The sequence below is a fragment of the Oncorhynchus tshawytscha genome, linkage group LG22 (assembly GCF_018296145.1).
Source record: "Oncorhynchus tshawytscha isolate Ot180627B linkage group LG22, Otsh_v2.0, whole genome shotgun sequence".
Taxonomy (NCBI): Eukaryota; Metazoa; Chordata; class Actinopteri; order Salmoniformes; family Salmonidae; genus Oncorhynchus; species Oncorhynchus tshawytscha.
In genome coordinates, this window is record NC_056450.1 from 43624268 (window position 1) to 43646749 (window position 22482).

General features: G+C 45.6%; 1 protein-coding gene across 2 annotated transcripts; it reads left to right on the plus strand.

Annotated features, from left to right (window-relative positions):
- The first annotated feature begins 12454 nt into the window (after nt 1-12454).
- LOC112261508 (methyl-CpG-binding protein 2-like) lies at nt 12455-21213 on the plus strand. 2 transcript variants are annotated; one of them, XM_042304321.1, is made up of 3 exons: nt 12455-12562; nt 14136-14537; nt 19969-21213. In XM_042304321.1, the coding sequence occupies exons 1-3, from the start codon at nt 12531-12533 to the stop codon at nt 21110-21112; spliced, it is 1578 nt and encodes a 525-aa protein (XP_042160255.1). In that variant the 5' UTR covers nt 12455-12530; the 3' UTR covers nt 21113-21213. The 2 variants fall into 2 exon arrangements, with proteins under 2 accessions (XP_042160255.1, XP_042160256.1); XM_042304322.1 differs by lacking the exon at nt 12455-12562 and adding an exon at nt 13711-13799.
- Nucleotides 21214-22482: the final 1269 nt, after the last annotated feature.

A 22482-nucleotide genomic window follows, 5' to 3' on the forward strand; every position in this document is an offset into this window, starting at 1 on the left:
GGGCCAGGCAGTGGTACAATACCTACCGTCTAGAGGTGAGGAGTGGGGCCAGGCAGTGGTACAATACCTACCGTCTAGAGGTGAGGAGTGGGGCCAGGCAGTGGTACAATACCTACCGTCTAGAGGTGAGGAGTGGGGCCAGGCAGTGGTACAATACCTACCGTCTAGAGGTGAGGAGTGGGCCAGGCAGTGGTACAATACCTACCGTCTAGAGGTGAGGAGTGGGGCCAGGCAGTGGTACAATACCTACCGTCTAGAGGTGAGGAGTGGGGCCAGGCAGTGGTACAATACCTACCGTCTAGAGGTGAGGAGTGGGGCCAGGCAGTGGTACAATACCTACCGTCTAGAGGTGAGGAGTGGGGCCAGGCAGTGGTACAATACCTACCGTCTAGAGGTGAGGAGTGGGGGCCAGGCAGTGGTACAATACCTACCGTCTAGAGGTGAGGAGTGGGGCCAGGCAGTGGTACAATACCTACCGTCTAGAGGTGAGGAGTGGGGCCAGGCAGTGGTACAATACCTACCGTCTAGAGGTGAGGAGTGGGGCCAGGCAGTGGTACAATACCTACCGTCTAGAGGTGAGGAGTGGGGCCAGGCAGTGGTACAATACCTACCGTCTAGAGGTGAGGAGTGGGGCCAGGCTGTGGTACAATACCTACCGTCTAGAGGTGAGGAGTGGGGCCAGGCAGTGGTACAATACCTACCGTCTAGAGGTGAGGAGTGGGGCCAGGCTGTGGTACAATACCTACCGTCTAGAGGTGAGGAGTGGGGCCAGGCTGTGGTACAATACCTACCGTCTAGAGGTGAGGAGTGGGGCCAGGGGGCCAGGCAGTGGTACAAGTACCTACCGTCTAGAGGTGAGGAGTGGGGCCAGGCAGTGGTAAAATACCTACCGTCTAGAGGTGAGGAGGTGGGGCCAGGCAGTGGTACAATACCTACCGTCTAGAGGTGAGGAGTGGGGCCAGGCAGTGGTACAATACCTACCGTCTAGAGGTGGAATCGGGACGGGGACTAGAATCTAGGGACGGGACTGGAATCGGGACAGGGGACTGGAACCACGAGGGGGACTGGAATCGGGACGGGGACTAGAATCGGGACGGGGACTGGAATCGGGACGGGGACTGGAACCACGACGGGGACTGGAATCGGGGACGGGGACTAGAATGAGGGGACGGGGACTGGAACCACGACGGGGACTGGAACCACGACGGGGACTGGAATCGGGACGGGGACTGGAATCGGGACGGGGAAATGGTGCCTGGTGGTCATCCTGAAAACAAGAGAAAATATGTTCTCATGGACTTCTGATGGTATCGTGCCATAGAGGGTTACTCATCTCTGCAGAGAGTAAGACTGTTTACAATAGCGAACAGCCCACAATCTGTGCCTCCTTTCTGCTACTGGACTACCGGCCACTCCACAGTCACAGAGGTCCCTGGACTACCGGCCACTCCACAGTCACAGAGGTCCCTGGACTACCGGCCACTCCACAGTCACAGAGGTCCCTGGACTACCGGCCACTCCACAGTCACAGAGGTCCCTGGACTACAGGCCACTCCACAGTCACAGAGGTCCCTGGACTACCGGCCACTCCACAGTCACAGAGGTCCCTGGACTACCGGCCACTCCACAGTCACAGAGGTCCCTGGACTACCGGCCACTCCACAGTCACAGAGGTCCCTGGACTACCGGCCACTCCACAGTCACAGAGGTCCCTGGACTACCGGCCACTCCAGTCAGAGGTCCCTGGACTACCGGCCACTCCACAGTCACAGAGGTCCCTGGACTACCGGCCACTCCACAGTCACAGAGGTCCCTGGACTACCGGCCACTCCACAGTCATAGAGGTCCCTGGACTACCGGCCACTCCACAGTCATAGAGGTCCCTGGACTACCGGCCACTCCAGTCAGAGGTCCCTGGACTACCGGCCACTCCACAGTCACAGAGGTCCCTGGACTACCGGCCACTCCAGTCAGAGGTCCCTGGAATACCGGCCACTCCACAGTCACAGAGGTCCCTGGACTACCGGCCACTCCACAGTCACAGAGGTCCCTGGACTGCCGGCCACTCCACAGTCGGAGATAATAATAATGTAATTGTTTATGTCAGTGGGGTGGATGAGGGAGGTTAGGGATGGTCCCTGGTGAAGATAAGAGAGCGGTGAGTTGTGAGAGAAACTCTGGGCTGGTGTCATGACCACTCGGAGTCATACACCTTAACAGTACCTACCTGGCAGCGAAGGCTACTTACCGTGACTCAGCGATTAGCCTTGAGATTGACTATCTGGACAAAGCCCTGGGCCAGTGTTGGTACTCCTGACAGCATGCCACCCACCGCAAGGAGACCTCCTACTTCTGGATGCTGCACTTTCAGAAGAGCTTGAGCATGATCAATTGTAAAATTGTCTAACCAGGAGTGTGACGGCAGAATGACCCCCCCCCCCAAGCACCATTTTTATAAATCGGATACAGAAGGGAATTTAGAGTTAAACACATTCTCTTCCTTTACAGACCTTAATGGGTATTGCCTCCACCTACCTGGTGAAGTAATCGGTTGCGTCAGACAGCTGTCTGCCATTCCTGGATGTCGTGAAGGGTCCACACCCGAACATTTAAAGTGTTAAAAGAGAAGATGACTTTAATCGTACCCGTATCTGTGTCATGCAGTTTTTATATGTAAGGATACTGACACATACATTTGATATATTAATATTAAACTCTGCTGTGGTCAAATAAAACAACTTATCAACGCAAAATTTGAATTGTGACACACTTACCGATCATGTGACATGATGAAACAGCTTTGATGGGCTTCAACTCCGGCGCCACAGTCTTCACCCTCTCAAACGTCTGGCAGGCTAGACAGGGTACGGGCCTTTTAAGCAAAAAGTGACATATTGAAACATAAGTGTGCGTTCTGATATGACATTCATCAAAAATCGAGAATCATTTCCCAGATAATAGAATGCGATTGGAAAACAAAAAGGTTATTTCACTTTCACCAGCTGTCCACATCCTTCACAATTCCCCGCCAGAAGAAGCGTAGGTTATTTCACTTTCACCAGCTGTCCACATCCTTCACAATTCCCCGCCAGAAGAAGCGTAGGTTATTTCACTTTCACCAGCTGTCCACATCCTTCACAATTCCCCGCCAGAAGAAGCGTAGGTTATTTCACTTTCACCAGCTGTCCACATCCTTCACAATTCCCCGCCAGAAGAAGCGTAGGTTATTTCACTTACCCAGCTGTCCACATCCTTCACAATTCCCGCCAGAAGAAGCGTAGGTTATTTCACTTTCACCAGCTGTCCACATCCTTCACAATTCCCCGCCAGAAGAAGCGTAGGTTATTTCACTTTCACCAGCTGTCCACATCCTTCACAATTCCCCGCCAGAAGAAGCGTAGGTTATTTCACTTTCACCAGCTGTCCACATCCTTCACAATTCCCCGCCAGAAGAAGCGTAGGTTATTTCACTTTCCCAGCTGTCCACATCCTTCACAATTCCCCGCCAGAAGAAGCGTAGGTTATTTCACTTTCACCAGCTGTCCACATCCTTCACAATTCCCCGCCAGAAGAAGCGTAGGTTATTTCACTTTCACCAGCTGTCCACATCCTTCACAATTCCCCGCCAGAAGAAGCGTAGGTTATTTCACTTTCACCAGCTGTCCACATCCTTCACAATTCCCCGCCAGAAGAAGCGTAGGTTATTTCACTTTCACCAGCTGTCCACATCCTTCACAATTCCCCGCCAGAAGAAGCGTAGGTTATTTCACTTTCACCAGCTGTCCACATCCTTCACAATTCCCCGCCAGAAGAAGCGGAGGTTATTTCACTTTCACCAGCTGTCCACATCCTTCACAATTCCCCGCCAGAAGAAGCGTAGGTTATTTCACTTTCACCAGCTGTCCACATCCTTCACAATTCCCCGCCAGAAGAATCGTAGGTTATTTCACTTTCACCAGCTGTCCACATCCTTCACAATTCCCCGCCAGAAGAAGCGTAGGTTATTTCACTTTCACCAGCTGTCCACATCCTTCACAATTCCCCGCCAGAAGAAGCGTAGGTTATTTCACTTTCACCAGCTGTCCACATCCTTCACAAATCCCCGCCAGAAGAAGCGTAGGTTATTTCACTTTCACCAGCTGTCCACATCCTTCACAATTCCCCGCCAGAAGAAGCGTAGGTTATTTCACTTTCACCAGCTGTCCACATCCTTCACAATTCCCCGCCAGAAGAAGCGTAGGTTATTTCACTTTCACCAGCTGTCCACATCCTTCACAATTCCCCGCCAGAAGAAGCGTAGGTTATTTCACTTACCCAGCTGTCCACATCCTTCACAATTCCCCGCCAGAAGAAGCGTAGGTTATTTCACTTTCACCAGCTGTCCACATCCTTCACAATTCCCCGCCAGAAGAAGCGTAGGTTGATTTTGGCGACCATGCGCTTCACTCCGAAATATTCAACATGCATCTCTGTCAGCTTCTCCTCCTTCGTGAAAATAACCCTCCTCTGTGGCTGGCCATCCTTCCCCCAGTAGGTACATGTGATTAACTCACAAGTTGGAAGACAACAGTTGTTGAAATACTAATTACATTAGCACTGCTGTCTTTCTCTTTATCCATCTCTCTCTGTCTTACACTCTCTTCCCTCCTCTCCTGTCTCTCTGTCTCTTACACTCTCTTCCCTCCTCTCCTGTCTCTCCTCTCTCTCCTGTCTCTCTCTCTCTCTCTCTCTCTCTCTCTCTTCTCTCTTCCCTCTCTCTCTCTCTCTCTCTCTCTCAAGCAAAGATACCCAGTTAAGGGCAGTTGGAATTACCACAATTGCTTGCACCTATCCATTTGATTGATCAAGGTTACTTCTAGATACCTCAATATGACAGACAAAAATCTGAAATGTTAGCTAGCAACATGTAGATGACCAACAAACGTTAGCTAGATGGAAAATGGTTGTATATAAATCCTTACAGTTTTCTAACTGTAACAGTAATAGAAATGAACTGTGTATTTCTCAGCCCCCCCCTATGACTGTTGCGTCTCTTATCAAGATCATTGTACTTTGCCTGATTGGAAAAATCTAATCAAATCTCCTTGAAGGATGCGATTAAAGTGCTATATACAAACAGAAAGCAGTGTAAAATAACAGTTAGCTGGCTAGATAACGTTAGCTAAATAAAAAAGATAGAGGCAGACGGAGGTAAATAAGTAGCTAAAATCAATAAAAAAAAAACAGTTTAAATGATATATATCATATATCATATATCATATAAAAACATAAACAGTTGAAGTCGGAAGTTTACATACAAGCCAAGCACATTTACACTCAGTTTTTCACAAATCCTGACATTTAATCCTAGTAAAAATTCCCTGTCTTAGGTCAGTTAGGATCACCACTTTTATTTTAAGAATGTGAAATGTTAGAATAATAGTAGATAATAAAAATTATTTCAGCCTTTTATTTCTTTCATCACATTCCCAGTTTACATACACTCAATTAGTAGTTGGAAACATTGCCTTTAAATTGTTTAACTTGGGTCAAACATTCCAGGTAGCCTTCCACAAGCTTCCCACAATAAGTTTGGTGAATTTTGGCCCATTCCTCCTGACAGAGCTGGTGTAACTGAGTCAGGTTTGAAGGCCTTCTTGATTGCACACGCTTTTTCAGTTCTGTCCACACATTTTCTATAGGATTGAGGTCAAGGCTTTGTGATGGCCACTCCAATACCTTGACTTTGTCATCCTTAAGCCATTTTGCCACAACTTTGGAAGTATGCTTGGGGTCATTGTCCATTTGGAAGACCCATTTGCAACCAAGATTTAACTTCCTGACTGATGTCTTGAGATGTTGCTTCAAAATATTCACATAATTTCCCTTCCCCATGAAGCCATCTATATTGTGAAGTGCACCAGTCCCTCCTGCAGCAAAACACCCGTGCTTCATGGTTGGTGTTCTTCGGCTTGCAAGCCTCCCCCTTTTTCCTCCAAACATAATGATGGTCATTATGGCCAAACAGTTCCATTTTTGTTTCATCAGACCAGAGGACATTTCTCCAAAAAGTACGATCTTTGTCCCCATGTGCAGTTGCAAACCACAGTCTGGCTTTTTTATGGGGGTTTTAGAGCAGTGGCTTCTTCCTTGCTGAGCGGCCTAATCGGGTTATGTCGATATAGGACTCGTTTTTGTCACAAATCCCGCTTCCTGAGTCTGTGTTTGCCTGTGTTTCTGTCCTGGAGTGTGTTTCCGGTGTCCTGGAACGCACCCTGTCTGGTTACCGGGCGAATTAGCTTGTTGGGAGATCGATGTTCACCCGCACCTGTATCCCATCAGTAATCTGCACACCTGTCCTGATCATCACCTCTCCCCTTCAAAAGCTCTGACCTGACATCCATTCCCTGCCGGATCGTTAGCCATGAACAGTATGTTGTGCCATAGTATCAGCCTCAAGTTTGGATAGAATTTGTTTTGTTGTTTTTTACGTATTGTTTGCCTTAAACTTACCTCCGTTTGTTCTGTCTTCAGTTACTCACCCGGATCATTTACCCCATTCCCGCCTGGTCGTCGGAAGATTCCGCTACCTCATTGGATCCACCTATTTACTCCCATCAACTCACCACCGCCCGCTACGCCACCTGGATATATCTACCCATTCACATTCACTTGTAAATAAATACTCACCTTCTTCCTACTCTCCTTGTCCTGGTCTGCTTCTGGGTTCGATTTTGAAAGAACGTGACAGTTTTACTGTGGATATAGATACGTTTGTACCTGTTTCCTCCAGCATCTTCACAAGGTCCTTTGCTGTTGTTCTGGGATTGATTTGCACTTTCGCACCAAAGTACGTTAATCTCTAGGAGACAGAACCCATCTCCTACCTGAGAGATATGATGGCTGCATGGTCCCATGGTGTTTATACTTGCGTACTATTGTTTGTACAGATGAACGTGGTACCTTCAGGCGTTTGGAAATTGCTCCCAAGGATGAATCAGACTTGTGGAGGTCTACAATGTTTTTTCTGAGGTCTTGGCTGATTTCTTTTTATTTTCCCATGATGTCAAGAAAAGAGGCACTGAGTTTGAAGGTAGGTCTTGAAGTACATCCACAGGTACACCTCTGATAGGCTAATTGACATCATTTGAGTCAATCAGAAGCTTCTAAAGCCATGACATTTTCTGGAATTTTCCAAGCTGTTTAAAGGCACAGTCAACTTAGTGTATGTAAACTTCTGACCCACTGGAATTGTGATACAGTGAATTATAAGTGAAATAACCTGTCTGTTAACAATTGTTGTAAAAATTACTTGTGTCATGCACAAAGTATATGTCCTAACCGACTAGCCAAAACTAGTTTGTTAACAAGAAATTTGTGGAGTGGTAGAAAAATTTGTTTAGTGACTCCTAAGTGTACGTAAACGTTTAACATATTTAAATGTTTAAATTAAATTAATTTTTAAATGCTGCGGTGAAGGAGAGCCTGCAGGTTTTGGCAGCGGTGTCGGTGGCACTGTATTGTCCTCAAAGCGAGCAAAGAAGTTAAGGTAACTGAACTAAACCATCACCCCGTAGCACTCACCTCTGTCATCATGAAGTACTTTGAGAGACTAGTCAAGGACCATATCACCTCCACCCTACCTGACAGGCTTGATTACCAACAACGACGAGATGGCCTACAGGGAGGAGGTGAGGGCCCTCGGAGTGTGGTGTCAGGAAAATAACCTCACACTCAACGTCAACAAAACAAAGGAGATGATCGAGGACTTCAGGAAACAGCAGAGGGAGCACCCCCCTATCCACATCGATGGAACAGTAGTGGAGAAGGTAGTAGGTTTTAAGTTCCTAGGCGTACACATCAACGACAAACTGAATTGGTCCACCCACACAGACAGCGTCGTGAAGAAAGCGCAGCAGCGCCTCTTCAACCTCAGGGGGCTGAAGAAATTTGGCTTGTCACCAAAAACACTCACAAACTATTACAGATGCACAATCGAGAGCATCCTGTCGGGCTGTATCACCGCCTGGTACGGCAACTGCTCCGCCCACAACCGTAAGGCTCTCCAGAGGGTAGTGAGGTCTGCACAACGCATCACCGGGGGAAAACTACCTGCCCTCCAGGACACCTACACCACCCGATGTCACAGGAAGGCCATAAAGATCATCAAGGACAACAACCACCCGAGCCACTGTCTGTTCACCCCACTATCATCCAGAAGGCGAGGTCAGTACAGGTGCATCAAAGCTGGGACCGAGAGACTGAAAAACAGCTTCTATCTCAAGGCCATCAGACTGTTAAACAGTCACCACTAACATTGAGTGGCTGCTGCCAACACACTGACACTGACACTGACTCAACTCCAGCCACTTCATATCATGTCTACATACCCTACATTACTCATCTCATATGTATATACTGTAGTCCATACCATCTACTGCATCTTGCCTATGCCGTTTGGCCATCGCTCATCCATATATTTATATGCACAAATTCTTATTCATTCCTTTAACCTTGTGTGTATAAGGTAGTTGTTGTGAAATTGTTAGATTTCTTGTTAGATATTACTGCACGGTCGGAACTAGAAGGACAAGCATTTCGCTACACTCGCATTTAAATCTGCTAACCATGTGTATGTGACCAATAACATCTGATTTGAGATGTCACCTTGATACATACCGTCTACTACTCAATGAAGAGGGCATGAAAGGCAACAACGCAGTGCCCTTCGCTCCCGCACGACTAGCACTACTGTCCGGCAACGTAGCTTGAAGTAACTAGCTACCTAGTTACCTAGTGGAAACAGTACACCCATCGCCAATTCGTCAGTTTAATAACTGAACATGTACAATTGTGTGTGTGTGTAAAAAACTAACAGTGAAATACGACTCAGACTCATCCTCCGGCTTAAAAAATCTCTGTATGGTAGCTCAATGTACGGTAGTTGCCTGGTAATACATGGGAGAGAAAAAACACCACAGCTCAATCAAAGCCGTCTCACCTATAGCAGAGAACTTTCTACCCACTCACCCTGTTCGCCATATTGGGATTCAGATACACACTTATCCCATTTCAGTCACGTCCTGACCTTAGTTATCTTTGTTTTCTTTATTATCTTGGTTAGGTCAGGGTGTGACATGGGGGATGTATGTGCTTTTGTTGCTGTCTAAGGGTTTTGTATGTCAGTTGCCTGCGTCTGCACTTATCATATACAGCTTCACGTTGGTTTTGTTGTTTTGTAAGTTTGTTTGTTCTTCGTTTCATTAAATAAGATGTATTCATATTGCCTTGGACTCATCCACGACAACGATCGTGACAATTTAATCTAACTGATGACAGAGACTTTTCTGCCAAACGTCCACTGAGTGACGCCAAGAAACCATTCAAATGTGTGCAGACTCGTTACAACTTTAGCTTTTTGTCTGTCTGTGACCAAATGAAAGTGGTCTTGTTTCAATTATAATTTTTTTTTTTAGACCTTTAATTTATAGGTCTCCTGTTGAGACAGGGGGTACCAGTACAGAGACAATGTGGAGGCTATATACAAGGGTACCAGTACAGAGACAATGTGGAGGCTATATACAGGGGGTACCAGTACAGAGTCAATGTGGAGGCTATATACAGGGGGTACCAGTACAGAGTCAATGTGGAGGCTCTATATATACAAGGGGTACCGGTACAGAGTCAATGTGGAGGCTATATATATACAGGGGGTACCGGTCCAGAGTCAATGTGGAGGCTATATACAGGGGGTACCAGTACTGAGTCAATGTGGATGCTCTATATATACAGGGGGTACTGGTACCGAGTCAATCTGTGGGGGTTTGTGGAGGTCATTTGTACGTGTAGGTAGGAGTAAAGTGACTATGCATAGATAATAAACAGTGATTAGCAGCAGTGTAAAAACAAATGTAAATAGTCCGGGTGGCCATTTGATGAGTTTAGTTGTTGAGCAGTCTAATGGCTTCATGTGCCAGATGTTAAGAATACAAACCGTTATCAAAAATGGCCCATTTGCGAGATTGACTTGTCATTTGTATAGACATAGACTACAGTCTAAAATCTGGGTTTATGATTCTTAATTACATTTTTTGTCATGGTTTGCTTAGATAAAGGCAGGTAGCCTATGGCCCCTGATAGGCCTACATCTAATTGAATATAGTCTACAGTAGCCCAGACAAGATGTAGACAAGATGTAGGCTGAACGATTTAGCAGCTTGCTTAGTTCAAATTAAGACTAATTTATTCAACATGAATAGTGAGGCGATTTCTCAATAAGAAGTGCTTGTTTCCCAATAGCCTGCTGAAATAGGCTATTAAGGATGGGGGGGGGTCATAATTTAATGAACTGAATATGCTTGTCAACAACAGCCAGTGTTTATTTTTTTATTTGTTTTACCTGTGGCCTAATCGGACCACTGTTACCGTCAATCTAATGCGTTCATAATAACAAAAAGGCTACAACATCAATAGACTGACGTCATAGGCTATTTATTACGTTGGTTCGTCAGCTATCTATTTTAAGATAAATATTTTATCGGCCGCGGTGCAATTTAAAAATATCCCAAAACCCCAACCCGCGCAATAAATTATCTGTCATGACATTGTTTTCAAAGTGGCCCAATATCAGTGGAAAACCTAAAACATGGCAACTCTGAGCATATTGTCTAGAACAAGCAAGCAGGGGGGCAATCACGAGCTAGCGAGATCCTATTTGCGCGTTGTAGTATTATTTGCATATTTCTGTTAGGGAACGCCTCCCTTGTGCATGTGCGCAAACTCAATTAGACCTTTCACTGCTTCTAAACAAAGCTTATATTTTTTTTAGACTTTGGCAAGGCGTCAAGTCTATAAAACTTAGTGCACTGTAATTGGTAACATATTTTATTTTGGGGAACCTAACAATAGATTAAAATCTGATATTTAATCGATGAGAAAATGTGCAGAATTTCGGCCCAGTTTCATCTAGTTCCATCCTCTCCTACTACCCGAGACTGGACTTCCTCTCACTACCATATTTGATAGTGAGAAAAGGTTCTAAACGGATGCTTTTCAGCGTTCTAGCCCCTGTGACGTGTCTGGATTTCCCCGTCTGTACGTGATGAAACGGCTATTGTTGCATCCGCTAGACCCGGGTTCACTGAGTTATAATGAGAACACCCCCGTTTCATATGCGCTTATTGCAGCTTTGAGGTTTACAGGCACAGGAAATCGTTCCTTTTCCTGGATAGGCCGGAAAAAGTGAGTGATAGTCCTAAATATATTTCCTGTGTCTATGAACCTCACAGCTGCGCCAGTAATAGCGCATATCATATAAATATATACAAATATAATATATATAATTTTATTTTTTATTATATATAAAAAAAAGATGTAGATATATTTTTTATTGCAACAATAATAACAATATTACACATCAATACAGGGACATTCCTGTGAATACAATGAAAAACATGTAATAATAGATCACCAATTAGACATCAACAGACGTTCAGAGACATGACTTCTGTAATAGGGCATATGAATCAGGACAACCAGCACTTGTAAGCAGGGTCAAACGATTGATGTTTGCGCCTTTCACAGAGAGCGCTGTACACAGCAATATCGGTTGTAACCGGTCCAGCACTGCTCAAAGTCCCTTCATATGTTATTTCACGAGGTAGAGTGGCTCTGTCAATCCCTGTTAATCCCTTTACTTTCATATCACATTGAAATAATTTCAGAAATGCAAAATATACACTGTTTTAACTTGCTTTATGTCAATCGCAGCCAACAGTATTTTTCAGTTACATCGTGTTTCTGTCCGCCTTCTTCCAATTACACGCAAGGTGTTCAGAGCATGGAAGATAGCTAGTTTAGCACAGGTGGTCACCTCTGTCTTCCCAAAACACCAGCTGTAATATGGATATGACCGTGTGGGAACAATAACCTAAAAACAAATTCCCACTGATATGAAAGATACCGTTCCGTACGTTTCCAAAACCGTTCCGTAAGTGGTGCGTGTTTACGTTCAGAGTGTCGGGGCTCTTAATAAAAGTTCCCCGGGGAGAAGATACGTTAATCAATAGGCGCCAAAGGCATGTATGGTCTATGGATCGGATAGGGCTGTCCACGCCTACAACCAGAGCAGAGGTACAACTTCTATTGAGAGCTATTATACCAGATGTATCACTATGACCTAAGTGGTAAGACAAATGCACATTTGTACCGAAGACAGATTGTCAAGGAAAGCAATAGTGGCGATTATCTGGTGACAGTTCCACCTCCACCACCCACCAAATTCTAAACTCCAAGACTGGATGTGTTTTGATGGTGTGTGTCATGTGTATTTGCTGCAGATGGAGATAGTGGCCTCATCTCAGAGTTCACAACCATTTACAGAGTTAAACCACTGCTCTCGCGAGATCCAAGGGCTCATGCAATGGGTCTTATGAAACTGTTTCACGGATCTCGCGTGAATACGCCACTGACGGCAGTGAAATTGAGGCAGGGGTGAGAGGTACCCATGAGATGTTTTGAGAATTTTTATACAATTATTTATTTAAATAAAAATGGCCGCCGTAGAGAGCGGAGACGAGAGACTGTAAGTGTGAATTACACGTATTCACCATTTCAATGTCGAGTTAGATGAATGTTCAAGTCGTTTAAAATGTATTGCTGTATTTAGCTAAAGTAATGCGTTGTATGTTTGTTATGAACTGGTCAGCAGGCAAGCTTACTGAAAGAGGCGTTCTGAGTACGTCACCAAATTATACAGAAATAAGTATTCCCCTACTTTAGCAGATCATCATAGATGAGCAAGGAAATGGTCTCCGTTAGATTGCTGTCGTGTGTGTGTCATTTTCTGACCTCTGAAAACACAGCCTGTAGATTTGTAAATATATTTACTGTCAACAAAAATATATCCAGTTGTGTTGTGTTTGCACTCTATTTGTCCACATCCTCCACCCTCATAACCAATTTGGCTTGCTGGCTAAATAGCTGGATAGGATGTAGCGTCATCTGGTTACACATGTGGCCATTTGACGTGGTAATTTTGCGACAGAATAGCCACATATCATTACTGTGTTGTTATGACGTAAACCATTTATTTATTTTCTTTACGTAGAAACATGTTTGTTTGGTTATGACGACCGTTATCATCTAGCTAAATACTAGAGCAATCTGACATGAGTTGGCCCATTTTCTAGAATAACAAATAATGTTATGGAGCAATCAAGGTATTGCTTTAATAGCATGAAGGACTGAGTATCATCTGGCAGAAAATTATATTGATGTACCGTGAAAATAAATGGCCCGTATTTTCGCTACACTGGCATCTGGTACAAAAACAAACAAAAAATGTATTATAAATATTCTTTATATGCATTACAATTATTCAGTTAGGTTGAAGTGAATAGCATATTGTGATGTAGCTGCTGCTGTAGGCTACTTCTAACTTTACTGTTGTGTAGATCAGAATAATGATAAGATGTAAGATGCTAGTGTGTATGTGGACCGACCATGTGCAGTTCAAAATATTCGAACCATTCACATCTCTTGCCTCGTGGCTTCTCTGACTGGCTGCGTCATTCGATATGCCTGCTATCGGGAAGGCGCTTATTTCCACAGTGAGTAGAATATGGTTCAGCCCAGTTCAGGCAGACTGAAGGTTTGGTCCTTAATGCCATATATATATATATATATTTCACATACGTGAAGAAACAGCACAACACAATATTTTCCCCCAATTTTTTATTTTATTTATTTTTTTAATATTTTTTTTTTTAGGACCTTTGTGAATAGTGAGTTGGCAGTGAGTTGGTTGGGAGCAAGCTGAGGTTTGTAATTTATCTGTGACTTTTTTGTTTAAAACATGTTGTACTCTTATCGGCATTGAAGATAAGTTAAATTCTTGGAACTTTCAATAAATTCCCTGGTTTTCCCCAAAAAAACTTGGTTGGAGGAAACTGGATTCCCTGCTTATTCCCTCCAGCTTCCGGGAATCCTCAAACTGGGATTTCAGAAAAAACAGGGAATTTATTGAAATTTACAGTACATTTGTTGGGGGGCAACCCTAGCTAAGGATAGCCATTCTCCATATTTTCTGGTCTGATGAGCTGAGACCATACCTCTGCTCTGCCTCTCCCCCTCATGACTAACGTTGTCTTCCACAGCAGTGAGGAGAAGAGTGAAGATGCCAACCAGGATCAGAGCTCCAACGACAAGGACCCTAAGACACACAGCAAGCCAAAGAAGGTGAGGTGGGAGCGGAGGGATATGGAGAAGGAGAGGCTGGAGTCTTCATCCACCACCACTATGTCCTCCCCTCCTCATCCTCCAGTCCAGCAGCCCAGTGCGCAGCTGGCTGAGGCGGGGCCCTCGGTGCCCATGGTTACTGCAGTTGGTGAGGCCTCGGGTCTCTCTGAGTCCCCTGCTTCGCCCAAACAGAGGAGGTCCATAATCAGGGACCAAGGTCCGCTCTACGACGACCCCTCTCTACCCCAGGGCTGGACACGTAAACTCAAACAACGCAAGTCTGGGCGGTCCGCCGGGAAGTTTGACGTCTACTTGATGAAGTGAGTAGGCTATGAGAGAGAACCATATCAAGAATTGTCTCTCAAAAGCATATCTGAAATAATGTCATGATATGATCATATTAAATATAATACAGAGAGATGTGATACAGAGAGATGTGATACAGAGAGATGTGATACAGAGAGATGTGATACAGAGAGATATGATACAGAGAGATATGATACAGAGATGTGATACAGAGAGATGTGATACAGAGATGTGATACAGAGAGATGTGATACAGAGAGATATGATACAGAGATGTGATACAGAGAGATGTGATACAGAGATATGATACAGAGAGATATGATACAGAGATATGATGAGATATGATACAGAGAGATATGATACAGAGATGTGATACAGAGATGATACAGAGATATGATACAGAGAGATATGATACAGAGATGTGATACAGAGATGATACATGATACAGAGATGTGATACAGAGATGTGATACAGAGAGATGTGATACAGAGAGATATGATACAGAGATGTGATACAGAGAGATGTGATACAGAGATATGATACAGAGATATGATACAGAGAGATATGATACAGAGATGTGATACAGAGATGTGATACAGAGATATGATACAGAGATATGATACAGAGATATGATACAGAGATATGATACAGAGATATGATACAGAGATATGATACAGAGAGATATGATACAGAGATATGATACAGAGATGTGATACAGAGAGATATGATACAGAGATATGATACAGAGATATGATACAGAGATATGTGATACAGAGATGTGATACAGAGATGTGATACAGAGATGTGATACAGAGATATGATACAGATAGAGAGTGTTTTTCAGGACTGGTTTAATGTGACTGAACTTTAGAGTGTTTTACAGGACTGGTTTGAGGTTGATGGAAATACAAAAATGGATTACACTTCACAAAGTATTCAGACCCTTTGACTTTTTCCACATTTTTTAACGTTACAGCCTTATTCTAAAATAGATTTTTTATTTTGATTCCTTGGTAATCTACACACATTAACCCATAATGGCAGAGCGAAAACAGGTTTTTAGACATTTTGCAAATCTATTAAAAATGTAAAATACCTTATTAACATAAGTATTCAGACCCTTTGCTATGAGACTCATAATTGAGGTCAGATGCATCATGTTTCCACTGATCATCCTTAAGATGTTTCTCCAACTTGATTGGAGTCCACTTGTGGTAAATTCAATTGATTGGACAAGATTTGGAAAGGCACACACCTGTCTATATAAGGTCCCACTGTTGACAGTGCATTTCAGAGCAAATACCAAGCCATGATATCGAAGGAATTGTCCGTAGAGCTCCGAGACAGGATTGTGTCGAGGCACAGATCTGGAGAAGGGTACCAAAACATTTAATTGGGGAATAGTTTGGAACCACCAAGACTCTTCCTAGAGCTGTCTGCCTAGCCAAACTGAGCAATGGGGAGAGAAGGGTCTTGGCGAGGGAGGTGACCAAGAATCCAATGTTCACTCTGACAGAGCTCCAGAGTTCCTCTGTGGAGATGTGGAGAACCTTCCAGAAGGACAACTATCTCTGCAGCTCTTCACCAATCAGGCCTTTACGGTAAAGTGGCCAGACGGAAGCCATTCCTAAGTTAAAAGCACATGACAGCCCGCTTGGAGTTTGCCAAAAGGCACCTAAAGACTATCAGACCATGAAAAACAAGATTCTCCGATCTGATGAAACCAAGATTGAACTGTTTGGCCTGAATGCCAAGTGTCAGGTCTGGAGGAAACTTGGCACCATCCCTACGGTGAAGCATGGTGGTGGCAGCGTCATGTGTGAGGATGTTTTTCAGCAGCAGGGACAGGGAGACTAGTCAGTATCGAGGCAAAGATGAACAGGGCAAAGTACAGAGAGCTCGTTGATGAAAACCTGCTCCAGAGTAATCAGGACCTCAGACTTGGGCGAAGGTTCACCTTCCAACAGGATAACGACCCAAAGCACGCAGCCAATACAATGCAGGAGTGGCTTCGGGACAAGTCTGTGAATGTCTTTGAGTGGCCCAGCCAGAGCCTGGACTTAAACCCGATCGGACATCTCTGGAGAGACCTGAAAATAGCTGTGCAGCGACGCTCCCCATCCAACCTGACAGAGCTTAACAGGATCTACAGAGAAGAATGGGAGAAACTCCCCAAATACAAGTGTGCCAAGCTTGTAGAGTCATACCCAAGAAGAATCAAGGCTGTAATCGCTGCCAAAGGTGCATCAACAAAGTACTGAGTAAAGGGTCTGAATACTTAAGTAAATGTGATTTTTCTGTTTTTTAAGTTGACAAAGTTTTTGCTTCGTCATTATGGGTTATTGTGTGTCGATTGATGAGTTAAAAAAAATGTAGTCCATTTTAGAATAAGGCTGTAACCTAAGAAAATGTGGAAAAAGTTCAAGGGGTTTGAATTTGTTCCGAAGGTACTGTGTATTTTTCTGAATCTGGAGATATTTGCTCAGTTCATACTGGTACTCGTACCTGCCCACCTTATATTTCACCACACTTACAGTTGAAGTCAGAAGTTTACATACACCTTAGCCAAATACATTTAAACTCAGTTTTTCACAATTCCTGACATTCAATCCGAGTAAAAATTCCCTGTCTTGAGCCAGTTAGGATCACCACTTTATTTTAAGAATGTGCAATATCATAATAATAGTAGAGAGAATGATTGATTTATTTCAGCTTTTATTTCTTTCATCACATTCCCAGTGGGTGAGAAGTTTACATACACTCAATTAATATTTGGTAGCGTTGCCTTTAAATTGTTTAACTTGGGTCAAACGTTTCGGGTAGCCTTCCACAAGCTTCCCACAATAAGGTGGAGGAATTTTGGCCCATTCCTCCTGACAGAGCTGGTAACCGAGTCAGGTTTGTAGGCCTCCTTGCTCGCACACTCTTTTTCAGTTCTGCCCACACATTTTCTATAGGATTGAGGTCAGGGCTTTGTGATGGCCATTCCAATACCTTGACATTGTTGTCCTTAAGCCATTTTGCCACAACTTTGGAAGTATGCTTGGGGTCATTGTCCATTTGGAAGACCCATTTGCAACCAAGCTTTAACTTCCTGACTGATGTCTTAAGATGTTGCTTCAATATATCCACATAATTTCTCTTTCCTGATGATGCCATCTATTCTGTGAAGTGCACCAGTCCCTTCTGCAGCAAAGCACCCCCACAACATGATGCTGCCACCCCCGTGCTTCACGGTTGGGATGGTGTTCTTCGGCTTGCAAGCCTCCCCCTTTTTCATCAAACATAATGATGGTCATTATGGCCAAACAGTTCTATTTTTTTTTAATCAGACCAGAAAAGATTTCTCCAAAAAGTACGATATTTGTCCCCATGTGCAGTTGCAAACCGTAGTCTGGCTTTGTTATGGTGGTTTTGGAGCGGTGGCTTCTTCCTTGCTGAGCGGCCTTTCAGGTTATGTCGATATAGGACTCGTTTTACTGTGGATATAGATACTTCTGTACCTGTTTCCTCCAGCATCTTCACAGGGTCCTTTGCTGTTGTTCTGGGATTGATTTGCACTTTTCGCACCAAAGTACGTTCATCTCTAGGAGACAGAACGCGTCTCCGTCCTGAGCGGTATGACAGCTGCGTGGTGTCATGGTGTTTTACTTGTGTACTATTGGTTGTACAGATGAACCTGGTACCTTCAGGCGTTTGGAAAGTGCTTCCAAGGATGAACCAAACTCGTGGAGGTTAACAATGTTTTTTCTGAGGTCTTGGCTGATTTCTTTGGATTTTCCCATGATGTCAAGCAAAGAGGCACTGAGTTTGAAGGTAGGCCTTCAAATACATCCACAGGTACACCTCCAATTGACTCAAATGATGTCAATTAGCCTATCAGAAGCTTCTAAAGTCATGACATCATTGTCTGGAGTTTTCCAAGCTGTTTAAAGGCACAGTCAACTTAGTGTATGTAAACTTCTGACCCACTGGAATTGTGATACAGTGAATTATAAGTGAAATAATCTGTCTGTAAACAATTGTTGGAAAAAATTACTTGTGTCATGCACAAAGTAGATGTCCTAACCGACTAAACTATAGCTTGTTAACAAGAAATGTGTGGAGTGGTTGAAAAACGAGTTTTAATGACTCCAACCTAAGTTTATGTAAACTAGTTTTAATGACTCCAACCTAAGTGTATGTAAACTAGTGTTAATGACTCCAACCTAAGTGTATGTAAACTAGTTTTAATGACTCCAACCTAAGTGTACGTAAACTAGTTTTAATGACTCCAACCTAAGTGTATGTAAACTAGTGTTAATGACTCCAACCTAAGTGTACGTAAACTAGTTTTAATGACTCCAACCTAAGTGTGTGTAAACTAGTGTTAATGACTCCAACCTAAGGACATTTAAGTTAGATGTTTAATGACTACAACCTAAGTGTTTAAACAGTGTTAATGACTCCAACCTAAGTGTATGTAAACTAGTTTTAATGACTCCAACCTAAGTGTATGTAAACTTCTGACTTCAGCTGTATCTTTACAGACGTTTACTGTTAGGACCTTTACAGAAATTACATTTACAGATCGATTTACCGTTAAGGACATTTACAGTTAGGATGTTTACAGGGCAGTTTACATTTAGGACATTTACAGTTAGGATGTTTACAGGGCACTTTACATTTAGGACATTTACAGTTAGGATGTTTACAGGGCACTTTACATTTAGGACATTTACAGTTAGGATGTTTACAGGGCAGTTTACATTTAGGACATTTACAGTTAGGATGTTTACAGGGCAGTTTACATTTAGGACATTTACAGTTAGGATGTTTACAGGGCACTTTACATTTAGGACATTTACAGTTAGGATGTTTACAGGGCAGTTTACATTTAGGACATTTACAGTTAGGATGTTTACAGGGCAGTTTACATTTAGGACATTTACAGTTAGGATGTTTACAGGGCAGTTTACATTTAGGACATTTACAGTTAGGATGTTTACAGGGCAGTTTACATTTAGGACATTTAGAGTTAGGATGTTTACAGGGCACTTTACATTTAGGACATTTACAGTTAGGATGTTTACAGGGCACTTTACATTTAGGACATTTACAGTTAGGATGTTTACAGGGCACTTTACATTTAGGACATTTACAGTTAGGATGTTTACAGGGCAGTTTACATTTAGGACATTTACAGTTAGGATGTTTACAGGGCAGTTTACATTTAGGACATTTACAGTTAGGATGTTTACAGGGCAGTTTACATTTAGGACATTTACAGTTAGGATGTTTACAGGGCAGTTTACATTTAGGACATTTACAGTTAGGATGTTTACAGGGCAGTTTACATTTAGGACATTTACAGTTAGGATGTTTACAGGGCAGTTTACATTTAGGACATTTACAGTTAGGATGTTTACAGGGCAGTTTACAGTCGGGACGTTCGTTGTGATTTCAGCCCAGAGGGGAAAGCCTTCCGTTCCAAGGTGGAGCTGATTGCCTTCTTCCAGAAGGTAGGAGACACCGCCACCGACCCCAACGACTTCGACTTCACCGTGACAGGGCGTGGCAGTCCCTCCCGCCGCGAGAAGAGACCCCCAAAGAAACCCAAGGTGATGAAACCGTCAGGGAGGGGCCGGGGTCGGCCGAAGGGGAGTGGGAAGTTACGGCCGGCCATGGAGGGCGTGGCAATGAAGCGTGTGGTGGAGAAGAGTCCTGGGAGGCTCTTGGTCAAAATGCCTTTCAGCGCATCCAAGGCATCTGAAGTGGCGGGGCAGCCGCCATCGCAGGTCGTAGTCGCCAAGATGCGCCCGGCGCGGAAAAGGAAGGCGGACACACAACCGCAGACTGCTCCGAAAAAGCGGGGGCGTAAGCCAGGGTTGGTGTCAGCGGCAGTTGGGGCGGCGGGTTCCAGTACTTCCTCCTACGCAGCGGCTGCTATCCTCGCCGCAGAAGCCAAAAGGAAAGCTCAGAAGGAGTCTTCCACTAAGCCGGTGCAGCAGACCGCTCTGCCCATCAAGAAACGCAAGACCAGAGAAACTGTTGAGGAGTCGAGAGACATTCCAGCTATAGCCGGGGCAGGGATAGGGACAGGGAGTGCTGTGGTGGTGGCAGCAGCAGAGAGGACAGACCAGGGACAGAAGGATCAGGGACAGAAGCTGCCAAAGAGTCCAGGGAGGAAGCACAAGGACAGTCCCGTGACTGCCGGGTTAACCGCAGAGGACAGTGGTGGGGCCAGCGTTTGGTCCAGTGGTGGGGCCAGTGGAGGCGGCAGCAGCAGCAGTAGCGTCACTACCCCAAAGAGTCCCAGCCACAAGAGAAAAGAACGTACGCCGCACAAACACCTTCATCACCACCACCACCGTCGCCACAGTCAATCCTCTGTAGTGGAGGATCCTCCTCCCTCACCCTCCCAGCGGCCCCCTCACCACCACCGTCGCCACAGTCCATCCTCTGTAGTGGAGGATCATCCTCCCCCACCCTCCCAGCGGCCCCCTCACCACCACCGTCGCCACAGTCACTCCTCTGTAGTGGAGGATCATCCTCCACCCTCCCAGCGGCCCCCCCTCACCACCACCGTCGCCACAGTCCATCCTCTGTAGTGGAGGATCATCCTCCACCCTCCCAGCGGCCCCCTCACCACCACCGTCGCCACAGTCAATCCTCTGTAGTGGAGGATCCTCCTCCCCCCACCCTCCCAGCGGCCCCCCTCACCACCACCGTCGCCACAGTCACTCCTCTGTAGTGGAGGATCCTCCCAGCGGCCCCCCCCACCCTCCCAGCTGTAGTGGAGGATCCTCCTCCCCCCCCTCACCACCACCGTCGCCACAGTCACTCCTCTGTAGTGGAGGATCCTCCTCCCCCACCCTTCCAGCGGCCCCCTCACCATCACTTCCCTGGCTTGACTATGAACCTGGTCTCCCATACAGCCAGGGCCTCGGTGGGGCCAGGGGCCCTCCTGCAGAATGAGCCCCAGGACCTGAGCACCTCCAGGGGCCCCTGCCGGGCCAGCACCACCACGGCCAGAGGAAAGAGAGAGGAGGTCAGGGAGGTCAGACAGGACAGGTGTCCAAAGCCTCCAGCAGCTGCAGTGGTGGGAATGGGTGACACCAGTGCCAACAAGCATCAAGTGGACGTGGCAGCAGGGACGGTGGAAGGGAGGGATTTGAGAGACATTGTATCCTGCTTAGTCGTCCCCAGACCTAGCAGGGAGGAGATGGTCTCAGTCGTACCCAGACCTAGCAGGGAGGAGACGGTCTCAGTCGTACCCAGACCTAGCAGGGAGGAGACGGTCTCAGTCGTACCCAGACCTAGCAGGGAGGAGACGGTCTCAGTCGTACCCAGACCTAGCAGGGAAGAGACGGTCTCAGTCGTACCCAGACCTAGCAGGGAGGAGATGGTCTCAGTCGTACCCAGACCTAGCAGGGAGGAGACGGTCTCAGTTGTACCCAGACCTAGCAGGGAAGAGACGGTCTCAGTCGTACCCAGACCTAGCAGGGAGGAGATGGTCTCAGTTGTACCCAGACCTAGCAGGGAAGAGACGGTCTCAGTCGTACCCAGACCTAGCAGGGAGGAGACGGTCTCAGTCGTACCCAGACCTAGCAGGGAGGAGACGGTCTCAGTCGTACCCAGACCTAGCAGGGAGGAGACGGTCTCAGTCGTACCCAGACCTAGCAGGGAGGAGACGGTCTCAGTCGTACCCAGACCTAGCAGGGAGGAGACGGTCTCAGTCGTACCCAGACCTAGCAGGGAGGAGATGGTCTCAGTGTACCCAGACCTAGCAGGGAAGAGACGGTCTCAGTTGTACCCAGACCTAGCAGGGAGGAGACGGTCTCAGTCGTACCCAGACCTAGCAGGGAGGAGACGGTCTCAGTCGTACCCAGACCTAGCAGGGAGGAGACGGTCTCAGTCGTACCCAGACCTAGCAGGGAGGAGATGGTCTCAGTCGTACCCAGACCTAGCCAGGAGGAGA

Bases quoted from the DNA above. Each gene is read 5' to 3' on its own strand.
- LOC112261508 (XM_042304321.1), top strand. From the start codon at position 12,531: ATGGCCGCCGTAGAGAGCGGAGACGAGAGACT. The intron at 12,563-14,135 runs GTAAGTGTGAAT...TGTCTTCCACAG, and splicing joins GAGAGCGGAGACGAGAGACT to CAGTGAGGAGAAGAGTGAAG. The intron at 14,538-19,968 runs GTGAGTAGGCTA...TTGTGATTTCAG, and splicing joins TTTGACGTCTACTTGATGAA to CCCAGAGGGGAAAGCCTTCC.